At 39.5% G+C, this 22,407-nt stretch overlaps 1 protein-coding gene and 1 long non-coding RNA gene across 5 annotated transcripts in view; one reads left to right on the plus strand and one right to left on the minus strand.

The window, feature by feature from the left end:
* The window catches only part of GPC3 (glypican 3), a 691,493-nt gene that overhangs the window by 585,496 nt on the left and 83,590 nt on the right, over nucleotides 1-22,407 (plus strand). The window contains exon 7 of the mRNA XM_020969857.2: nucleotides 8,791-8,941. Within this exon, the coding sequence (XP_020825516.1) occupies nucleotides 8,791-8,941 (151 nt within the window). The remainder of the gene's footprint in view (nucleotides 1-8,790; nucleotides 8,942-22,407) is intronic.
* LOC110196545 (uncharacterized) overlaps nucleotides 1-22,407 on the minus strand; it is a 218,124-nt gene that overhangs the window by 32,663 nt on the left and 163,054 nt on the right. For all 4 annotated transcript variants that reach the window (XR_002321256.2, XR_002321253.2, XR_002321251.2 and 1 more), the window contains one exon: nucleotides 21,230-21,337. This is a non-coding gene — a long non-coding RNA (uncharacterized LOC110196545). The remainder of the gene's footprint in view (nucleotides 1-21,229; nucleotides 21,338-22,407) is intronic.

The following is a 22,407-nucleotide window of genomic DNA, read 5'->3' on the forward strand; positions in this document are numbered from 1 at the left end:
TGATTTAGTAGAGTAAAATACTGCCTTGAAGGCTCTTTTGTCTGAGGTGTTTCTCATGCATATTTTAAAAGCACACATAATTCCTCAAAAGGGATAACAGACTGAAGACCGTTTGAGGACCCTTTGATTTTTAAGGGAAACATAAGACAGGGAGATGTATAGTCACCAAAGGCTTTTGACACTATCATGGAGGATTTTCCAGTCTAAGGTCCAAATGGAAGAGACATTCCTTATAGATGGCGAAGGCTCCAGATGCTCCTGTTGGCGGATGACACTGTGCTGATTGCATCAATTCCTGGAATGCTGCAGAGCCTCCCAAATGAGATCCATAATCACTCAAAAGATTTTGGACTAACTATCCACACAGGAAGAATGTCTATTGTCCACACTATAATGACATACAGTTGGATGGACAACCTCAAAAACACCGGTCCATGTACATATGTGACAGATACTGCTGATCCCAGAATTGACTAGGAGGAGGTAGGAGGGATTCCATTTGGGAAATGTAATGCTTTCAATGGCCTTGGCCTTTTCCCTGAAACAAATGCTCATCTCTGTAACACTAGTACTCTTCCCATGATACCTGCAAATCATGGGGTGCCACATTGTCTAAAAACTCAAAATCGTGGGTCACCCAAAGGGTAATGGAAAAGCACATGGCGGGCATAACTAACTATGCCACAGCAAATCAGCAACAGCCAATTGCTTGTAAGAAGTGACATAAAATGTATCATCAAACTGAGGGATGACTGGGAAAGGAGCTGGACCAGTGATAGAGGGAAAGCAAGGGATAACAGAAAGGCAGCTTGCATGCTGCATGGATACCCTTGTGATAGAAGTCAAGACATTACACGGATGGACCCTAGCACTTCTGTAAAAGATCAGGACCAAGCACTTCTGTAAAAGATTTAGCAAGTACTTCTTATGGGCAAAATGCTGTACTAGGTGCTGGCAATACAGAGGCAAAAAAAAAAAATGAAATAGTTCCTACCATCAAGGAACTTATAATCTAGCCAGGGGAGCCAAGATCTATATAGTTAGAAATACAAAATAATTGGAGCAAGGGGGTGGTGTCAGCAACTGAGGGGATCAGTCACAGCTGATACTTAAAGGAAACTCAGAATTCGATGAGGTAGAAGTGAAGAAGGAGTACATTCCAGTCATGAGGTGCAGCCAATGCAAGAGCATATAGAGGTGAGATGGAATCTTCTGTGAGAAACAGAGAGAAGACCAGTTTGGCTGGATCACAGAATGAGTGGAGGAAGAGTGATGTCCATTGAGGCTGGAAAGATAGTTTGGGACAAGCTTGTAAAGAACTCTAAATGCTCCAAAGAGGAATCTCTACTCGAGCCTTAAAGTAGTAAGGAGCCACTATGGTTTATTGCTCAGAGGAGTGACATCATCAGAGCGGTACTTGAGGAAAATCACTTTGGCAGCTGTATGAAGGATGGATTGAACGTGGAGAGACTTTGAGGCAGGGAAATCAATTAGAAAGCTTTTGAAATAGTCCAGGAAAGAAGTAATGGGAGCCTGAACTAAGTTAGTGGCTGTATGGGTGAAGGGCAAGGGACAGATTCAAAAGATGTGGAGGTAGAAAGGATTAGCTATGTGAAATGCCAGAGAGTGAGGAGCCAACGATGATTCTGAGAGATGAGACATGGACATGAGGTCATAGACAGGAGTTACACAAGATGAAAAGGCATGGGTGGGGTGGTCATTATTTGTACTACTGGAGGTATCATCCTACTTCATCCCTTTTCATCTAGACTACTGCAGTAGCATCCTAGCTGGTCTTCCTGCCACCAGCCTTTTCTCCTTGACCAGCCATCCTCTATACTCTACCTGAATCATCTCCCCAGTGCATTACTCTTATCATCATGCTCCTCTGTGCCAAACCTTCAGTGATTCTCTTGCCTAAAGTATTCTAAAAAAAGACTCTAGCATTCAAGGCCTTCTACAACCTGGAGCCAACCTAGCTGTCCAGTCTTATCTTGTACTACTCTCTGCCCCTTTTTCTCACTCTACTCCCTCCCTTGTTTTTGTTGACACCATTTCTTATACTTAGAATGAGCTGTCCCCCAGGATTCATCTATTAACAGCACTACTTTCTTTCAAGGCCCAGCTCAGGTGGGCCTTTTCTGACACATGCCACTTCTGCTCCCATGAAAGTGATCTATCCCTCTCCAATTTCTCATCATATTTTACATGGATTTCTCTTTTACATTTATTTCATTCTGCTTTCCATCATAGTTAATTTGTGTGCATGCCTTTCCCCCCATTAGGTTGTAAACTTCTTGGGGGTAGGGCATACATCATATCATATCTCTATCTTTAGCACCTTGTACAGAGTCTTGAACACAATAGGCCCTTAATATTTACTGAATTTGGTAAATTGAGCAATAGTCATCCAAGGTCAAGTGGAAGGCCCAAGAAGAGTGATTTTCATCTTTCTCACTCTTAAGTTTCCTTCCCTCACATCACTGTGTATTTTATGGGAGAGATATTTATTTGCAGACAGTTCTTTTCATATGTTTCAACTCTATATTAAGAGGCAACAAGTATAAGTCAGGAAAGTAGGAAGGGGAACCGAAATTGGGTGTGTTGTGAATCAAAGGCAGTAGCTGAAGGTGGGGCCAGATGGGAACATGGTTGGGTGTAGGCAGCCTTCTTGCTGTCACCATATGGAGATGGAGCCACTCTCTAGGTCCCTTCCTCACAATAAATAAACACCTCTGCAGATGCCTTTGTGGGGACAAGCCATCTTCCTTTTTTAACTAGCAAGGAGGATTTCCTCAGGCACACGTGCATGCACAAACGTGCTTCCTACAGTTTCCTAGCCCAAGTATGTAACGTGGAAGCTAAGCTGCATTGAGAGAGGCTGCATTAAGAGAGACCTATGTCTACCCTGGACCACTGCAATAATCTCTTTAACTGGTCTCCCTGCTTCTAGACTCTCCAATCCATCTTCCACAAAGCTGCCAAGATAATCTTCCTAAAACTTAGGTCCAACCAACCAAAAACCTTCAGTGGCTCCCAACTACCTTTGAGATAAAATATAAACTCCTCAGCTTGGCATTTGAAGCCCCTCAGAATCTGACTCCAGCCTCTCTTTCAAGATATGTTGAATTTTCCTTTACAGTCTAGTCAAATTGGCCAACTTGCTAGTTCCCATCACCCAGGCCATCCCTCGTGCCTGGAACATCCTTCTTCCTCACCTCTGCTTCCTTTAGCAGTTGGATCATGTGACCTTTTCTTAATTACCCTGCTTCCTTGTTGTATCCCCAGGACAATGGAAGTTGCTTGAGATTAAAGGCTGTTTTCAGGTTTTATCTCAATAACCCCAGTGTCTAGCACAGTGCTTTGAAGCATGCAAAGTATTTACTAAATGCTTAGGGAGTTGAAGTGGTGTCCAGAACGAGGCAAGCTATTGCTAGTCTGTACTTGGCCCTGGTGCTCAGTTTGTCTTCCCCCACAACCCTATTTTAGGAAAACCATTGAAACTGGAAAGCATCCAGAGGAGAGTGGCTAGGATGAGGAAGGGACTGGAGACCATGTCCTATAAGGCTCAATGAAAAGAACTGAGCATGTTTAGCCTGGAAAAGAAAAGCCATATACAGGATCTTAGGACATGATTGTGTGTGGGAAGTGGAGGGGGGAGGAATGATAGTTGTCTTCAAGTATTTGAAGGGCTGGCACATGGAAGAAAGAATTGATTTGTTCAATTTAGCTCCAAAGGGAAGAACCCAGAGCAAAGAGTGGACATTGGAAAGAGACAAAATTCAGCTGCGTGTAGGGAAAGACATCCTGATAATCATCACAGTGAGTAGAAGGGCAACCTTGGAGTAAGGAAGACCTGAGTATGATTCTTGTCCCAGATACACCCTGGCTGGGGGACCACAAGTAGGTGGTGTAACCTCATCACACCTCCAAGCAATTCTCTATGACTACAGGTTACACATGAGCTGCTGACCTGTATTGGTGGAGGGTTGCCACACTGGGAGTTAGTTCTTCCAAAGAAATCAAATGCTGGTACTGACCAAAAAAATTGAAATGAGAGGAGTCTGGAAGTAGAATGGGCCACTATAGGTGGTAATCATCTCCCCTTCACTGAAGGATGGTCAGAAAAAACTAGATGGCCACCTGTTGGGAAGATCTAGAGGGGATTCATCCTCAAGTATGGATTGGACTAGAAGCCACTGAGGATTCTTTGATACCTTGAGGGGAACTTGCCTTTTCTCTGACTCATAGAGCAACCTTGAGGAAAACCCTTCCCCTCCAAGAAAGCCACTCCTCCTCTGTATGATGAGGTTCTTCATCTGGACAGTCCCCCTCTGGGGTCTGTTCTAGCTCTGATAGAAAATTCTGGGCTTCTCCTAGTCGGTTTGGATCATTCCCCTGTGACTGCTCCTCTTTGAAGTCTGGGTGATGCCAATGCTGCCTTTCTACCCCTTTGCCATGAAAGCTACAGTGAGCAGACCCCAAATGCAGGTCCCTTGTGTGGAAGCCCTTGCTGATTCATACACCCTGTAAATGATTGTGGCGTGAAAAGCTAGGTTGAATGGAGTCAAGTCAAAACATTTGTTTTCCATTAGGCCGCACGGCTTCGATACAAACAGTGAAGTATGTGTTTACATTGCCATGGGACATGGAAAGCTAGGCCCTGCAAACACTCCTTGGAGGTTGCATAAACCTGAGCATCTAAACATTTCCAAAACAGTGTTGTAAGCCCAGCTTAATGGCTTTGAAATGGAACCTAAATTCCACATAGTTTAAAAAAACGCCAAGCCATAGCTAAGTAGATGGACTCAAACTAAGTCCTTAAAACATGTTTGAAAACCTATTTGATTGTTTATCTTGTTTTATCTTCATTATTTTTAAGCAAGAGATTTTAATTCAAGAAGGCAGCTGAATAGCAAAATCAAAACAACCCTCCCACCCCTCCCTCCCCCCCCAAAAAAATACCTACCTCTAATGGATCTGAGCTTTAGTATTAGAAGGGCTCTTAAAGGTTGTCGATTCCATCCCCTCTAATGTTATACATGAGGAAACTGAGGTCAAGAAGAGAGGGGAAGATATTTGCCTAAGTGCTCAGATCCAGGTCCTCTGACTCCCAGTCCAGTTCTCCCCAACTAGGTCATCGCTGGTGGCTCAGAAAAGGCCTAAGGAGGCTTGAGACAGAAGGGCTGGTCATTCCAGATGGGGAGGACAAAGGGAACCAAGTCCTAGATGATGGAAGGAGTATGGGAGGTTCGATGAGCAGACCAGCTGGCTGCAATAGCAGGCATACTGTGGTGGATGGGGAGAAGTAAGTTTGGAAGGGTAGACCAAAGCCAGGTAAAGGACTTTGGAGGAGTAAGAAGCCACTGGCAGTTTCAAAGCAAGGGAGTAATATGAAAGTTGTGTGTCAGACAGAAGAATTTGAGGGGAATATGCAGGAAAGATTTGAGAGAATAGAAATTGGATTTGGGAGATGGGCTAGCAGTCTCTTGCAGTGCCGCATGTGTGTAGGGAAATGGCATGAGGCGTTGTTGATTAGGACCTTCCCTAGAACCACACACATAATACTGTAGTGCATGTATTGTATCTGTGTTGCTATCTTATCTCCCAACTAGGCTGGGATTTCCTTAGGAGCTGGGCTAGGTTGTAGCTATTTTTTCTGTTTCCCCAGTTGCTAATATACAGTGCTCTGTACACAGTAGGTGATTAATACATGTCTGTTTAATTGAATTATTATGTGTCCTATCCTCTCAACTAGGGAGGCAGAAAGACATAGTGAAAAGAGTGAAATTAGCTGTGTGGCCCTAGGCAACTCATTTCATTTCTCTCAGCCCCAGTTTCTTCAGCTGTAAAATGGGGATAATAATAACTCCTTTGTCACAGGGTGGTGGTGAGGTTCAAATGAGGTGACAATATGCAAAGTGCTTTGCAAACCTGAAAATGTTTTAGGATTGTAATAGTATTATTGTTGTCACTATTATTACGTTGTGGGATAGACTGTAGCTTGTGATTGCATCTGAGTTGGTTGGTCCTAGTGTGGTAACTTCCTCATCCCTCTGTCAAGGAGAAGTTGTTGTCTGAGACACTGAGAGGTTCAATGATATGCCCAGGATCACAAAGCTAGTATGTGTCAAGAGGTGGGATTTGAACCCAGGTCCTCTTGATCCCAAGGCTAGGCTGCTGCCTGACTGTGAGACTGTGATAACAGCTCACACTTCTATACTCTTTCAAGGTTAAAAAAGCCCTTTTATCATAAAAATTCCATGAGGTTGGAGGGATTTTCTCATCTTTATTTTCCAGCTAAGTAAACAGAGTCAGAGAAGGAAAGAGGTTAGACTTGGCACTTCCTTAAGCTCATGTCTTCCAGCCTCTAAGTCTTGCACACTTTCCACTACACCAAGCTGCCTCTCCTTAAGGACTGGCATCCTTCCTTCCAGTGCTAGGCACACTGTTGGGAGGTACTGGTTGACTGACTGATGACCCCTCAACATTATTCACAAGTATGTCCTTAATGACATCCTTTAAGGGGAGAAAAAAGATGAAGGGAAACGGTCATAGGATGTTGGTCCTCAAACTTCCTAATTGCAGGACTCTGCTAGGGGACCTCTTGTGGATCACATGGACCCACCTGTTTCCATTATAAAAGCAAAACCATCCCCAGGCCCAGTGACTTGAACCTTGTCCATTTCATATTACAGTGGGGAAGGGAAGGAATTTAGAAACATAAAGAACTTGGCCACCTGGGAAACCTTTCTTAAAACTACCTTGGAAGACCCAGGACAATCAAAAAATAGCCCTAGGTATTAGCCTGGCCCCACCAGAAGGCTTCAGCTCTCTTTTCAGAATTATTTCACACATTCTGTGTTCCAGTCAAACTGTCCCCCATACATAGTAGTTCATTTCCCACTTCTGCGCCTTTGTATAGCCTATCTCCCACATCTGAAATGTCCTACTTCCTTCCACTCTTATCTCCTGGAATCTCTAGCTCTGTTTGAATCACCTCCTACAAGAGGTCTTTCCTGATTTCCTGTCATTAATTTTCTTTCCTTCCCTCCCCCCATTACTTTGTATTTACTTTGTATACATTTTACATTACCTGTGTACAGGTGGTTTCCTTCAAGTCAAATGTAAGCTTTTTGAGGGTAAAGACTGCTTTGTTTTTGTCTTTGGGGCCTTCGCATCTAGCATAGGGCCTGGCATAATCAATGCTTGACCAATTGAATGAGAAGTGTATTGAATTCACTCCCAAATTAATCTCTTTACCTAAGATTCCTGCTTTGACTCCTTCCATGGAGAAGCAGCCATCCCTGTGCAAGAATTAAAAACATGATGGCACTCTGTACCATTTTTGCTAGTCAGCGAAGGCAAATTCTCAATGTCCTGGTCAGAGAAATGGTCTACACATGTTCAAACAAACATGCAGTCTCTGGGTATGCTCATTTGTTAACTCAGCAAACACTGAGCATAGAGCCACGGACAAGATACCTGGGCAAGGAAAACAAAGGAGAGACTGGAAATTGTACCATTTCATGTGCATATGAATATACATGAAAATGAATGTATAAAGGAGAGGATAATCCAACCAGCCTCTGCCCTGGTCAGACCGCACCTAGAGTATTGTAGTCTGTTCAGGGACCATGACTTAGGAAAGATACTGCCAAGCTAGAGAATTCTCAGAAGAATGCAAAAAGAATGATGAGGGGATAGGACAGCAGGTCATACAAGGATCTGTTGAAGGGACTGGTTAGCCTAGAGAAAAGAAGACTTGGGGGTATCAATCTGATCTCTGATCATAATTATCTTTGTGACCTGGGGCAAGTCACTTGGCCTCCCTACACTTCAGTTTCCTCAACTGCAAAATGAGAGGATTAGATTAAATGGCCTCTGAGATTTCTTCCAGCTCTGGCTCTATGAGCCTATGATAAGTGCCTTCATGTACCTAAAGAGCAGTCATGTGGAAGATGGATTAGACTTTGTATGCTTGGCCCCAGAGGATAGAAGTAGGGGCAAAAGGATAAAAGTTACAGAGAAGTAAATCTGTGCTTGATGTAAAAACTTCCTGTTATCAGAACTGTCCCAAACAAAGGCTGGATGACCTCCTTTTAGTTATGTTATATAGAAGCTTCTTAAAGTATACATTATTTATAACTTTGGGTTTTCTGTCATCTTCATTTGCCAATAAATTCATCCCTTGCCTCTCCTAGGGGGCCATCCCTTATTATAAAAGAGAAAAAAATTGTATGGCAAAGTTAACTAGCACACCAAGTTCAACATTACATGCAGTATCCTGTGTCCAAACACATCCACCCTCTACAAGCTTGTTCATTATCATTTCACAGCCTTTAGTTTGGATTTTTTTTGCTGCTTTTTATCGTTCTTTGCACTGACATTGTTGCAGTCATTATTCCCATTGTTTTCCTGATTCTGCTTACTTCATGGTGCATTGCTTCATCTAAGTCTTCCCATGCTTCTCTAGATTCTTAACATTTGTTGTTTCTATAGTGCAGTGATATTCCATTACATTCATGTACAAGAATTTGTTTAGATATTTCCCAGTCCTTGGGCATCTACTTTGTTCTCTATTCTTTAGTACTATAAAAAGGGATAATGCAGATATTTTACATATAAGGCAGGGTCTTTCTTTTTCTACTTTACTTCCTTGGGGTATCTGCCTAACAGTGGGATCTCTGGGTGTAAAGAGTTTTCTTTCTCAGGTATGGGTTAGACTATGTACTCTCTGAGGTGCCTTCCAACTCTGAAATTCAGTGCTTTCGTGTAATTTTCTTTCAGATCCTAAAAAGCATGGCAATATTGAGACGGGCCTCAGATAAGAATCGTGAGGAAGAAGTTGAAAGTGGCGACTGTGATGATGAAGACGACTGTGGCCGAGGCTCTGGTGATGAAGGGTTAAGAGTGAAGAATCAGCTACGCTTCTTAGCAGGTAAGCACCAAAAATTCTTTTGCTTAAATTCTGTACCAAGAAATATTGAATCGAGCTCTTTCTACCACCACCTCACTCCACTCTCAGCCCCAAACACACAAGGCTATTGGTGCATTAATGAAAGAATACTGGAGCCAATGGACAGAAAAGGGGAACTTCCAGGTTCAGTCTATTTTACTTCCCCCTCCCCCCCCACCATGTTTTGAATTTACAGATTCCAAATGTTGCTTTTCTTGTCCTTTTTTCCCTTTCACCAACAAAAGTGACCTTGATGAATTAACTGTCTCTCCTCAACAATGTACTTGGGTAGTTCTTGTATTAAAGGGAGAGAAAGCCACAGGAACATGAGGACAGGCCAATTTTAAGATAGGGTGAGGAGCTACAGCCAGTAAGCCAAGAAGTTGATGATGCCTGCATTCGTTGATTAGAAGTCTTTTTATTTTTAGATATCTTTTACTATGATCTTGACGAATACCAATAATCAAATAGATGAACTTCATCAATACTTCAAGAACAGCTGTTTCCTTGGCATGGGTCCTCCTTCCCCTGATACAGATCAGATCATTGACTTTTATGACTAATTGTGATGGAAAAATAATTCATTATCTCCTGACTAATTTTCCAGTGATGAAACTAATGTTTTAGGAGTTTCCATCCCCCTCCCAGTGCTTTGCAACTCAAGGTCTGCCTCCCCTTCATCCTCAACTTAATTTATTTGATTTGAATACTTCTTTAAAGCTGGTTGTCTCAACTGTCCAAATTACTAGCTGTGGCACTGTAGTTATAGCTATATTTTTATGTCATAATATTTCATTACATCAATAGATCAAAATTTATTCAGCCATTCTCTGATTATTGGAAATAGAGGATATTCCCAATGTTTTGCTCTGATAGAGCAGCAGTGAATAATTTTGTAAAAAATGCATTCTTTTTTTTTCCTCTTTATTATGTTTTGGGGATAAGTAGCAATGAAATCACTGGCTTAAAAGGTATGAGAAATTCAGTAATATTTATTGAGCTCCAAAATGTTTGCACTTGTTTATGGTTCCACCAACAACATATTAGAGAGATTGTTTCCTGATGGCCATGGCATCACTGGACTTCCCTCCCAATTTTCCCCATTCTATTGAGTGAAAATAATAGCTTTAGGTTGGCTTGATAGTTATTTCTCCAATATTAAGAGCTATTTTTAATATAGTTGTATTTGTATTTCTTTTATAAATTATCTGTTCACATCCTTTAAGCACTGCTCCATTAGAGACTATGGATTATTCAACTTAAAGATTATGTATCAGTTCCATATAGATTCTGGATATCAGATCTGTATCCATCAGATTTATTTCAAATATTTTTCCCAGTTTTTTCTTTGCTTTTAATTTTAAGGAGATTGCTTCTTATTGTGTGAAATCCTCTTAGTCTTTACATAATCAAAACCATGATTTTGTCTTAAATGCTTTCTCTGTAAAAATATTTCCTTTTTATTAGAATCTAACAATAATCATGAGTCATACATGAACATTTCATTATATGGGAAACAAATAGGGGACTGTACAAACTTCTGCTATTTTTAGAGTATATATTAGATTTAACACAATAGTAACACAACTCATATTTGTGTCCCCTTTTGAACTTTATTTTTCTTTGTACTTTAAAATGTTTTATTGATGCTCTTTACTTGCAATGGATACTTCACTACCCCATTAGCACATCCCCATCCCTGTGTCCCTCCAAATACCAGTCCTCCCTTAACAAACCAGAATAGTCAATCAAAACCATCCAGCACATGGAAGTGGGGGGGGGGGCAGGCTTCCTCCTCAACTTTCTGATGTCATTCCTTGTTCTGCTCAGCTCTCTCTGCTTTATTTCATATAAATCTGCTAAGATTTCTTTGACATGACACAATATTATCCTTGTATATTCAGAGACTACAACTGGTTCTATCATTCTCTAGCCAATGACCTCTTTTACTGGCTTGATCAATTCCATGCGATTCATCAGGTATTTGGTAAGTGCCTACTATACGTCAGGCACTTAGCAAATGATCTCTGGCTGTAAGGAACTTGTATTCTACTGAGGGGAAACCACATGTACATATAGAAATAAACACAAAAGACCTAAGAAAATACAAAATGAGAAGGACCTTCCCCACCTTCCCCCTCTACCCCACGGTTGAAACAAGCACACCGTTTCCTTTTTTCTTCCAGGTTTTTCATGATTATATATGTATATAAATTTATATGTGTTGAGATCACTAATTCAGTGAGATTTATTGTGATGTATGGTAGACAATATGGATCTAAAGCCACTGGGGTTTTTTTTGGGGGGGGAGATTCAAGGGTTTTTTTCCCTGTAGCTCTAATTAAATAGTGATTCTGTTCTTTATTGGTTTTTTAGTGTGGGCTTATCAAACCCTAATCTTTTCTATTACCTGGATTCTATCTCTGAATTCTCCAGTCTGTTCTGCTGATCAATTTCTCAGACTTTTTTCCAGTCACAGACAGTTTTCTAATTACCTGCTAGTACTAGGCTTCTTTTGCTGCTCTTCTTTGTCTTGGTTCTTAATATTCCTGTCTGGTATTTTCCCATATTCATTTTCTTGTGTCTTTATCTAATTCTGTGAAATAATCTATTCACATGTTGATGGATATTATTGCTGCATTAAAGGAAAGTTAGTTTAGAAAGTATTGCCTTTTTTTTTTACATTTGCCCAACCTAACCATGAGTGGGGGACATTGCTCCATTTGTTCGATTCTTTATTGCTGTCAAAATCATTGACATGTTGTCTTTGTCTATGTCTCTTTTTTGTCTTTACAAGTTAACATCCAAATGTTTGATATTTCTCTTTTGTGGTAAGGGAATAAGCATTCATACAGTGCCTACTATGTGCCAGGCACTAGGCTAAGTGCTTTTTCCAAATATTATTTTATTTGATCTTCACAACAACCCCGTGAGGCAGGAATTATTATTATTCCCATTTTACAGATGAGGGAACTGAGGCAAACAGGTTAAGTGACTTGCCCAGGGTCACACAGCTAGTAAGTGTGTAAGGCCGGATTTGGACTCAGGTCTTCCTGACTCCAGGCACAGTGTTCTATCCACCGTACCATCAGCTGCCTCAGATCAATTTCTCTTGATTCTTGGTAGTGGTACATGGAAATTCAGAGACTTTTTGTGACTTTGTGTTATGTCTTGTTACTTTACTGAAGTAACTTATTAACTCTATTTTTTGTTGACTGTTTTGGGTTTTCTAGGTACACAGTGATGTTGTCTGTCCAAAGAGGTATTTAACTTTTCAGGCTTTATTGCTATTACTGAGATTTTTAAAACTGTATCAAATAGGAGGAGAGAGTACAAACATCACTGTTTAAAACCTGTTTTTAATGGGAATGCTTTGTGTTTCCCTACTGTAAACACTATTAGCTCATGGTTTCAGATATATACTTTGGAAAAATCATATTATGAAAAGATCCTTCTAATGTTTAAAAAATTTTCCAATATAATTTTAATTTTTAATTTAATTTTTTGCTACATTTTAAGTTCCAAACATCTCCTTCCCTCCCCACCCCAAACTAAAGAAGGCCACCATTTGACACACATATGTGTGTGTGTGTATTATATATACATATATATAAATACATATACACATACATATACCATATATATATATATGTATAATGTAAAACTATACTAAGCATACTTTTATTTATCAGTTTTTTTCTCTGGAGGTAGATAGCATCTTTTTTAATAGGTTCTTTATAGTAGATTTGAATATTTATAATACTTAGAATAGCTTAGTCATTCAGCTATTCTTCAAACAATATTGTTTTTACTGTATCCAACATTCTTTTGATTCTGTTCATTTCACTCCTCATTGTTTTATGCACATCTTTCCATGTTTTTCTAAAATCAACCTGCTCATCATTTCTTACAACAATGTAAGCGTTTAGAGAGATAAATTTTCCTCTGATTACTGCTTTTGTTGCATCCCATAGGTTTTGGCATGTTGTCTCATTATTATCATTCTCTTTAATAAAATTATTTATTGTTTCTATGAATTGTTCTTTAACCCACTCATTCTTTAAAATTATTATTGAATTAATAATTAATCCAATTAATTTTTTAAGCTGTGTTTCCATGGTCCTTTATTAAATGTAATTTTATTGCATTGTGATCAGAAAAGGATACATTTCATATATCTGCTTTTCTGCATTTAACTATAAAGTTTTTATGCCCTGATATATGGTCAATTTTTGTAAAGGTACTGTGTACCACTGAGAAAAAAGTATATTCCTTTCTATTCTCATTTGTTCTCTCTGGATATCTACTTTATCTAAGATTCTTTTTACCTCTTTGACATGTTCAACTTTTATAAGTTTAGTGAACACTCAAAAAGAAGGTATAAACTTTGCTTGTTCTCTTGAGTTCTTTCCATATTCCAATTTGTTGAATACCATAATTAGCTTTGTGATTTCTTTCTTATTTCTATTTTGGTTGAATTTATCATATAATGATAATGTGGTGTTAAAATCTCTCATTGACTATTTCTTGCAGCTATTTGTTATATTTTTACCACAAAATTATTATATGGATATGTGTGTGTGTTTGTGTATAAATTTAAGATTTATATACTCTTGTTTTGCATAGAATCTTCCTGGCATAATATAGTATCCTTCTCTGTTCATTAATACTTTCTGTCCCAATATCTTATACCTTCTTTTCCTGATTCATCAGTATCATAGCAAATTTATATCATCTTTTTATTTTAAATTGACTGGGATATATCTGAATTAAATATTTTTCCTTTAAGCATAATACCATTGAATTCTGCTTTTTAATCCATCCTACAATTCTTATATATTTTATGAACAATATTTAGTGTTATAAGTTTTCAATTTTTTCCTTTAGTCATTTATAAAGGAATACACACTTTTTAATTCTTATTATTTCTAGTATTAATCAAAATTTAGGGGCAGCTAGGTGGCACAGTGGAGAGAGCGCTGGCCCTGAAGTCAGGAGGACCTGAGTTCAAATCTGGCCTCAGACCAAACACTTGACACTTACTAGTGTGTGGCCCTGGGCAAGTCACTTAACCCCAACTGCCTAAAAAAAAAAATTAATTTAATGGAATCATTTTAAACCTAAACCTATTATATTCCTATATAGTTTAGTTTTATTTTAAATTTTATTCATAGCTCCTTTTTATATCACCTATATCTCCCAATATACTCTCCCCTTTTGCAGAAAGTCATCCGTTATAACAAAGAATAAGGCGGGGGGGGGAGTGGAATCCGGCAAAACTAACCAAGACATGAACTGAATCCAAAATTATATGTGCCTTCCATATCCATAATGGCCAACTTCTGGGGAAAAAAAAGGTTGGGGGGAAGGAGGTGTTTTCTCATTTCTCTTCTTCCTACATCATTCAGTGCCAATTATCTTGGTGTTGTCTTTCTATTTACATTGTGTAGTCACTGTGTCCATTGTTTATCTAGTTGTGATTATTTGATTTTGTATGAGCTCATTTTAGCCTTCCTTTTCTTCTTGATCATATTCATATTTATCATGTTCATTGTATTTTATGACACAGTAATATTTCATTACATTAATATACTACACTATCTCTTTAGCCATTCCCCAATCAATGGGCATCTGCTTCTCTCCCTGCCCCCTTTGCTGTTACAAAGAGTATTGCTATAAATATTTGGGGGGAGGGGATAAGTGTTTATATAGTGATTATCATGTTCCAGGCACTGTGCTAAGTACTTTTAACAAATATTATCTCAGTTGATTGATCCTTAAAAATAACCTTGGTAGGTAAGTGCTGTTATTATCCTCATTTTACAGCCGAGAAAACTGAGGCAAACAGAAAAGTTAAATGACTTGCCTAGAGTAACACACGTAGTATAGGTCTCTAGTAACAGTCAGAGGGAGATTTGAACTCTGGTCTTCCTGACTCCAGACCCAGCATTTTATTTGCCATGGGCCCCCCCCCCCCCCCCCCCCCCGCTCCTCCTCCCCGCCTCTAATGAGAGCTTTCTTTTTAACTTTGACCTCATTGGGGTATATACATAGCAGTAGGATATCTGGCTTACAAGCATAGGCATTATAGTCACTTTCTTAGCATATTTACAAAATGTTTGGGCTAATTCAGAGCTCTGCCAAGAGTGAATCAGTGTGCTTTCAGGTGTTTTGCAATCATGTCAACTTTCCATGACCCCATTTGGGGTTTTCTTGGCAAAGATACTGGAGTACTTTGCCATTTCCTTCTCCAGCTCATTTTACAGATGAGGAAACTGAGGCCAGATTTGAACTCAGGAAGGGGAGTCTTCCTGACTCCAGACTCAGTGTTCTGTCCACTGCAGTGCCACCTACCTGCCCCATCAACATGCTTATCTTTCCACAATTCCTCTAAGATTGACTATACCCACTTTTTATCATCTTTGCCAATTTTATCAGTATGAGGTAAAACCTCAGAGTTGTTTGGATTATACTTCTCTTTTTTCATATACTTCTCTTATTATTCATGATTTGGAGTAGTCTTTAACATGCTTGTCAATAGTTTACAATTCTTCTTTACAGAACTGTTTGTTCATATCCTTTGATCACTTATGGGAATGGCTTCTGGTCTTAGATATTTGTGCTGATTCCCTATGTATTTTGGATATCAGATCCTGGTCTGAGTTATTTAGTGCAATTATTTCCCCCTAATCAACTACTTCCTCCCTTATCCAGGTTGTGTTAATTTTGTTTGTGCAAAAGCTTTTCAATTTCAAGTAACTGGAATTATTTATCTTTTGTAAGCACTTCTATCCCTTTTTTGGTTAAGAATTCTTCCCCTAGTTATAAATGTGAAAGGTGCCTAGCCTTGTTTTCTTCTGTTTTTTTTTTTAATGGCATGTCCTTTATTATTCAGATCTTATATCCATTTTGAGCTTATTGTGGCATATGGTATATGACATGGATCTAAACTTAATTTCTGCCAAACCAATTTCCAGTTTTCCCAGAAATGCTTGTCAAACAGAAAGCTCTCTCCCCACGATTGCTTGTGGGTTTATTGAATACTAGATTATCAAGTTTAATGATTTCTGATTCTTCCTTATCTAGTCTGTTTATATAAGTTACTTTAACTTGGGCTGCTTCTTTTTCAAAGGCAGTAGTTTCACTTTGGGATTACCTTATTTGTTCACTTTCCTTCCTTGTCCCCACTACCTCAGCTCCCTTACTGCTTTCTCTGAAAAGCCCTTCTGAAAGCTTTAATGATTAAGCTGATACAAAGCTAGGAGAGTTCTCACATTATGTTATCCTGGCTGTTTTAAATGCTTATCATTTGGGCTGGGAGGCCTGTTTGCTGTCAGAAGACTTCCTTGAAGTAAGTATGTCTCCCTATAAACTTTTCAAAATCTGTTTGCTTTTCAAGTATTCATTTCCTGTCTTCATAAAACATTTAGGATTTTACTGGGGAGATGATTCTGGGTTCACAGCTCATACTTGGTAATTTTGTAAATGCTGTATTACAATTTCTGCTATCTTCATTTGACATCCTTGAAAGGTTTGCTGTCATCCTAATTATTGTTCCTTGGTTAATGATTTACTTCTTGACTGGCAGTTAATAGTATCTTTTCCCCCCTTATCTTTGTAGTCCTTGAGTTTAACTATGCTACATCTAGGCATGTTAGATCTTGGGTTCTTGCTTGTGGGCATCTTTTAGACTCTTTCTACTTGTATTCTACCAGGTGTTTTCAGCAATTCTGGGAAATTTTCTTGGGTGATTTCCTAAAATCAAGTGCCCCACTTCTTTTGTTTTTTCTCAGTTCTTGGGGGTCACTCCACCTTGATCTCTCCTCTAGGTCTGTTAGTAGGGTCTGTAGACTTTCTAACAGTTTCAATAATTCAGTGATTTTTTTCTTGAGCCAGCATTTCCAGCTGCTCTTCATTGTGCCCAATTTCATTTTCCACTGCAGTAAGTCTGCTCTTTGTTGTTTTCAGAATTTTAGAAACTTTCTATTGTAGACTCCATTTTCTACATTAATTCCTCCTTTTTTATATCTCTTAACTGACCCTTAAGGGCCTCATGTTATTTTCTTCCAGTTTTTCTTCTACTTGGTCTTGTGGTTTTCTTAGCATTGCTTAATTTCTTTTCATGTATCATTTACCTGCCTGGGGACAGCTCTCAAGAGGGCTTGCAGTATCTTTTTCTACCTTCACTGGTCCTCAAAGTTACCAGGTTCAGCAGTTCTTCAGCATTTTCATATTGTATAAATACTCTTTGGCTTTCACAATTTTCAAAGGTGGTTGGGTGGTTTTTATACTCTTGTGTGATTATTTTAGCCAATTTTCTTCTCTCTGCTATTTGTCATGGCTTATGGCAATATCCTGCCTTGCTCTGACATCTTAGGTATCCCCTCTGCTCCCCAGACATTCATATTTTGTTCTGCTATGGAATCATCCCTTCCCTTTTACTTCTCCCTTGAATATTCTTCTGGGCTTTCACCATTTCACTTCAGCATTTATTAAGAACCTATTATGTGTCACACCCTGTGTTTAGTATTAGAATGCAAAAAGAAAAAATACCACAGTTGCCACCTTCAGTAGCTTATACTCCAGTGGGGAAATGTGGGAGAGACACAAATAAGTGTAACATCAGATGGTAGGAGCAGAGGAATAGAAAAGGGAGAACCCATGAAATAGTACTGTCATGGTGTCCCCAAACAAAGGAGTCACAAGATGTGCCAGGCTGAGAGTCTCCAGCACATTCCAGCTTGTCCCTAAAGGTTTGTGGAGCTCCATGTTGACTTCTGGAAGCATGATAACAAGAGAGTGGGAATGATTGACAGATTCCCCACCCAACTTAAATTCTCCCCAGGAGGTTTCTATCCAACCTACCACTTGGTGAGGTATATGAGATTTCTCCTAGTTGCATATGAGAGCAGAAGATTATTCTACTACTTGATTTTCTCTTGTTATTTAGACTGCATTCATATCTTAATGAAATGTTTTTGCTATCAGATTGGTTACTCTCACATGGTCTGGCAATATAGAGTATTATTATACTAGATGGGGGCTTGAGCTGTGGTTTGCATAACTGATTACTCAAAACACCTACCCTGAAATTAGGAAAAGTAGCAAGAGGCTCCAGAGCCAGAGTTTTTAAGAGATTTCAGGGGCCCTATGCTTTGTCGAATTAGCTTCCACTACTGTGGAAGCCATGTGTTTCCATTGTCCCTACTGCAACTGTTTCCTGGGTTGCTAGATCTGATCTGGCCCTTACTTCTCACTGGTAAGAGGTAGTTATTAGGCAACAGTCCATTCTTCCTCCTCCTCACCCCAATCCCATCATGTTGCTGGAGACACAATTTAAACATAGCCCAGGCTTCCAGAAAGGAACTATTCCTTCTACGTTCTTCCTAACAACAGGCCTCATAGACATGTAGTAAAACTTCTTCACTAACCTATTCCTCCTAGACATTTCTAAGCTTGGTTCTGCTTTATCTTCTGCATTCTGGATGCAGCCCTAGAATCAATAACTTATCAATAGAACTCAGTGTTTTCTCACCGCCCAAAACCTTGCCAGGAAGGGTGAAACCATTTTTCATACAGGCCATAGGTACAACTGTGTCATTCTGCTTGCTGCTGGGGCCATCCTGCTGAAGTGATGGTGTGGTGTCGTAGATTGAATGTTGAAATTCAAGTTAGGAAGACCTGTGTTTGAATCCCTCCTCTGAGCCAATGTAACTTAACCAAGTCACTTACCCTCACTGAACCTCAGTTTTCTGTGGTGAGACAATAATACCTCTACTCCCTACCTTGTTGTTGTTCATTCTTCATACTCAGAAGAACAATGACATCACAATGTTGGGGTCAAGGTACAATGTGTCCAACTGTGGCTGATCAGTCCAGTGTCAGCTCAGAAGACTCTACCCCAGGTTGGGCACAAATAGTCCATTTCAACACTTGAGATGGAGATGTCTCTAGATTTGTACTTCTCACCTTGCTTTTGAGCCACTGTGATTCTGCTTTGCTCAGAGAGCACAGCGCCTTCTTTGGTGCAGCCATGCCATGTAGGGGGTCTATGCCAGTGTCTCCCGTGTTATGCAATCCATTCCAAAGTTCTTCAGAGAGACTTTGAGAATGTCCTTGTATTGCTTCTTCTGACCTCCATGTGAGTGCCTGCCTTGTGTGAGTTCTCTGTAAAATAGTCTTTTAGGCAAACACACGCATTTGGCATTCAAACAACATGGTAAGCCCATTGGAGTTGCACTGTCTGCTCTGCTGTGGGGCTCAAAAGGGATAATGAGGGTAAAGCACTTTTATAGAGCTTTAAGTGATAAATAAATGTCAGTAACCATTATTTCTTCAAATGACAAACGCTAAAATAATGAAGATAATAGAAAAAAAAGATTGCTTGCAAGGATTTGCTGGAGTAAAGGGAGAAATAAAAGGTATAAAGGCAAAGGTATAGTCAAAAACTGGATAAAACTAGGCCTTTATCAGATGTTAAAAGAGGATTCATTCTTCACAGGAGTAGCCTGTCCACCTTTGTCTTTGTATCCCTGGGGCCTGGCACAATGGATATGCAAGTCCTCTCCTTCTCTGAGCCTTAGTTTCCCCTTCTGGAAAATGAAGGAGTTAGACTACATAGTGTCTGAGCTTGTCACTAGATGGTACAATGCTTGGAAAGCTAGACCTAGAGTGGGAAAGACGTGAATTCAAATGTGACCTTAGACATATGTTAGATGTATGACCATGGGCAAGTCACTTAACCTTAAGTTTCCTCATCTGTAAAATGGGGAAAATAATCACACCTAATTCACAGGGTTGTTGAGAGTATAAAATTAGATAATATTTATAAAGCTCTTTACAAACCTGAAAGTTCTATATCAATGCTAGCTCTTCTTCTCCCCCTCCTTCTCCTTCTTGTTTCTATGAATTGAGGCTTCTCAGGACAATCTTTCTAGAAAGGTCCTTCCCTGAGTGTCATTCTCTAAGCCTCTACTTCAGGCCTCTTGGCCTTTCTGTACTTGGAGCAGGGAAGGAAGAAGAAAGGAAAAAGGAAAATCTATGTTTCAATTCAATTGATAACATTTTTGAGCATGAAGGAACCTCAGAGATCAGTTAGTTTAATCTTGCTTTTGTGGGTAGAGAAGCTGAGGTCTGGAGCAGGGAAAGGACTCATTCATTCTAGGTCACATAGTGAGTTAGAGGAAGCCCAAGATTACAACCCAGGTCTTCTGACTTACAAGACAGGGACCTTTCTATTACAAACAAGCTGGCACAAGGCTGGGGACAGAATCTAATAGGGGGGTATATTTACAGGCAGATAGCTAGGTGGCACATTATATAGAGTGCCAGGCCTGAAGTGAGGAAGACTCATCTTCCTGAGTTCAAATCCCACCTCAGATACTAGGCAAATCACTTCACTCTGTTTGCCTCAGTTTCCTCATCTGTAAAATGAGCTGGAGAAGGAAATGACAAACCCCTCCAATATCTTTGCCAAGAAAACCCTAAATGAGGTCATGAAGAGGTGGACACAGCTGAAAAACTACTCAGTAACAGTAAATATGATGCAGAGTAGAAAATGAAATGGTTCGATCCAGATAAAGCTGTCTACATTTTTTGAGGACAGAAAAACCTCTTTCACCTGAGGACATTGGAGAAGGCTTCATGGAGGAGGTAGAACATGAATTCAGACCCTGAATGGAGAGAAAAGGGATTTCAGATGATGGAGATGAGGAGGAAGTACATCCCAGGCATGGAAGGAGGGAGGGGGAAGCAGCTTATGAAAATTTATAATGGCTGGATGAAATTGTGAAATAGACTCTGATTTGCCTGGGATATAAATTATCTAAAATGGCGTAGAATGAAATATATTGGCTCCAGATTGTAGAGATTCATGAATGCAATGCTAAAGATTTTGTATTCAATCCTGTAGGCAATAGGGAGCCCTTGACAATTCTTGGACAGAAAAATGACACGGTCAAACCTAAAAATCAAAGAATCTCAGTTGAAAAAGATCTCAGAGGTTCCTTCAGAGGGAAGATTATTTTGACAGCTGTGTAAAAGGCGATAGGAAAGGTTGGGAGCAGGAAAGCTAGTTAGGAATCTATTACATAGTTCAGACAAGAGGTAATGAGGTCTTGACCTGGGGAAGTGGGCATGAGAGCAAAGAAAAGAGAGCTCACCCATTCCTCTATCTCTTTCCCCTCCCCCTACTCTTGGAAAAAAAAAAAGTTGCTGAGGAGCCAGTGTGTGCTTCCTCCAACCTTCACCACATCAGCTTCTGCTGCTTACCAATATCACTGTGTGCAGAGCACCAGGGGCTTTAGCCATTAATAGAAAACAGCTGTTGGCTCAGCAGTCTTCCCTACCAGATGTCACCCTCTGCAGTTGTTTGAAAATCTGGAGACAAAACAAAATTTAAAAAAAAAAAACAATTAGAAAACTTTTAAAAAATATCCCTCACTTTTCATTTCTCTTTTAATTATATAAAGTCAGAAGATGTAGGCTTAAATCTTAGAAACACTACTATGTGGTATTGGGCATGTTACTTCCTCTCTCTGGGCCTCAGTTTCCCTATCTATAAAATGTGAGGTCTAAGATTCTTTCTATGATTTAAGTGTAACTTTAGATTTCTTTCTACAACAATCATGTGCACACAGGAAAAGTGAGGTAAAGGTTAATAGCTTAACTCTAATTGTAAGCTGGTAGACACCACAGGCTAACAAATTATTTTGCATCAGTGAGAAAAGCAGATGACAATAATACGAAGAATGGTTCCTATTTGTAAGCCTTTAAGGCTTACAATACAGCACTCCAACACCCATAGTAGGACTTTGGACTTAGACTGGTGGACATTCCCCATATCAGCCCCTGCCCAAACTCAACAGGGCATTTGTTCCCTGTCCATCTTTAATTCCATGTTGCCCCCCACCCCACTCCCATATACAAACAGCTCTCAGATTGGTAATCAAACCACCACTGCCATTCCTAGAAAGTTTATGTTTAATCACTTGCCCTATGACTCCACTCATTTTACCTGTGACTTCCCTGACCAAAACACTCCTCCTTGGCCACCACTACACTATATATATTGTCTTTCCCTATTAGAATACAAGCTTCTTGAGGGCAAAGACTGTTTTTGTTTTTTGTATTTGTATCCCCAGATATTAGCACAGACTCTGGCATGTCATAAATGCTTAATAAATCCTTTTTAATTTCTTTCATTCATAGCAATTTCCTATTAAAAAAAAACTTGGGAGGTAGCTAGTACAAGGATTACTATCCCCATTTTATAAATGAGGAACTTGGGGGACTTCCAGGAAGATAGCCAAGAGGCCATGTCATCACCTCAAAACATGAGTCAGATAAAGTAAATGAATAATAACAAAAAGAAGAAAAGAAAGATATCCTCATAATAAAAATCCTCCCAGAAACTGAGCAGATGAGTATTTTAAAAAAAGAAAAAGAAT

This window comes from Phascolarctos cinereus, unplaced genomic scaffold (assembly GCF_003287225.1).
Source record: "Phascolarctos cinereus isolate Bilbo 61053 unplaced genomic scaffold, phaCin_HiC Scaffold_8;HRSCAF=390, whole genome shotgun sequence".
Lineage (NCBI taxonomy): Eukaryota > Metazoa > Chordata > Mammalia > Diprotodontia > Phascolarctidae > Phascolarctos > Phascolarctos cinereus.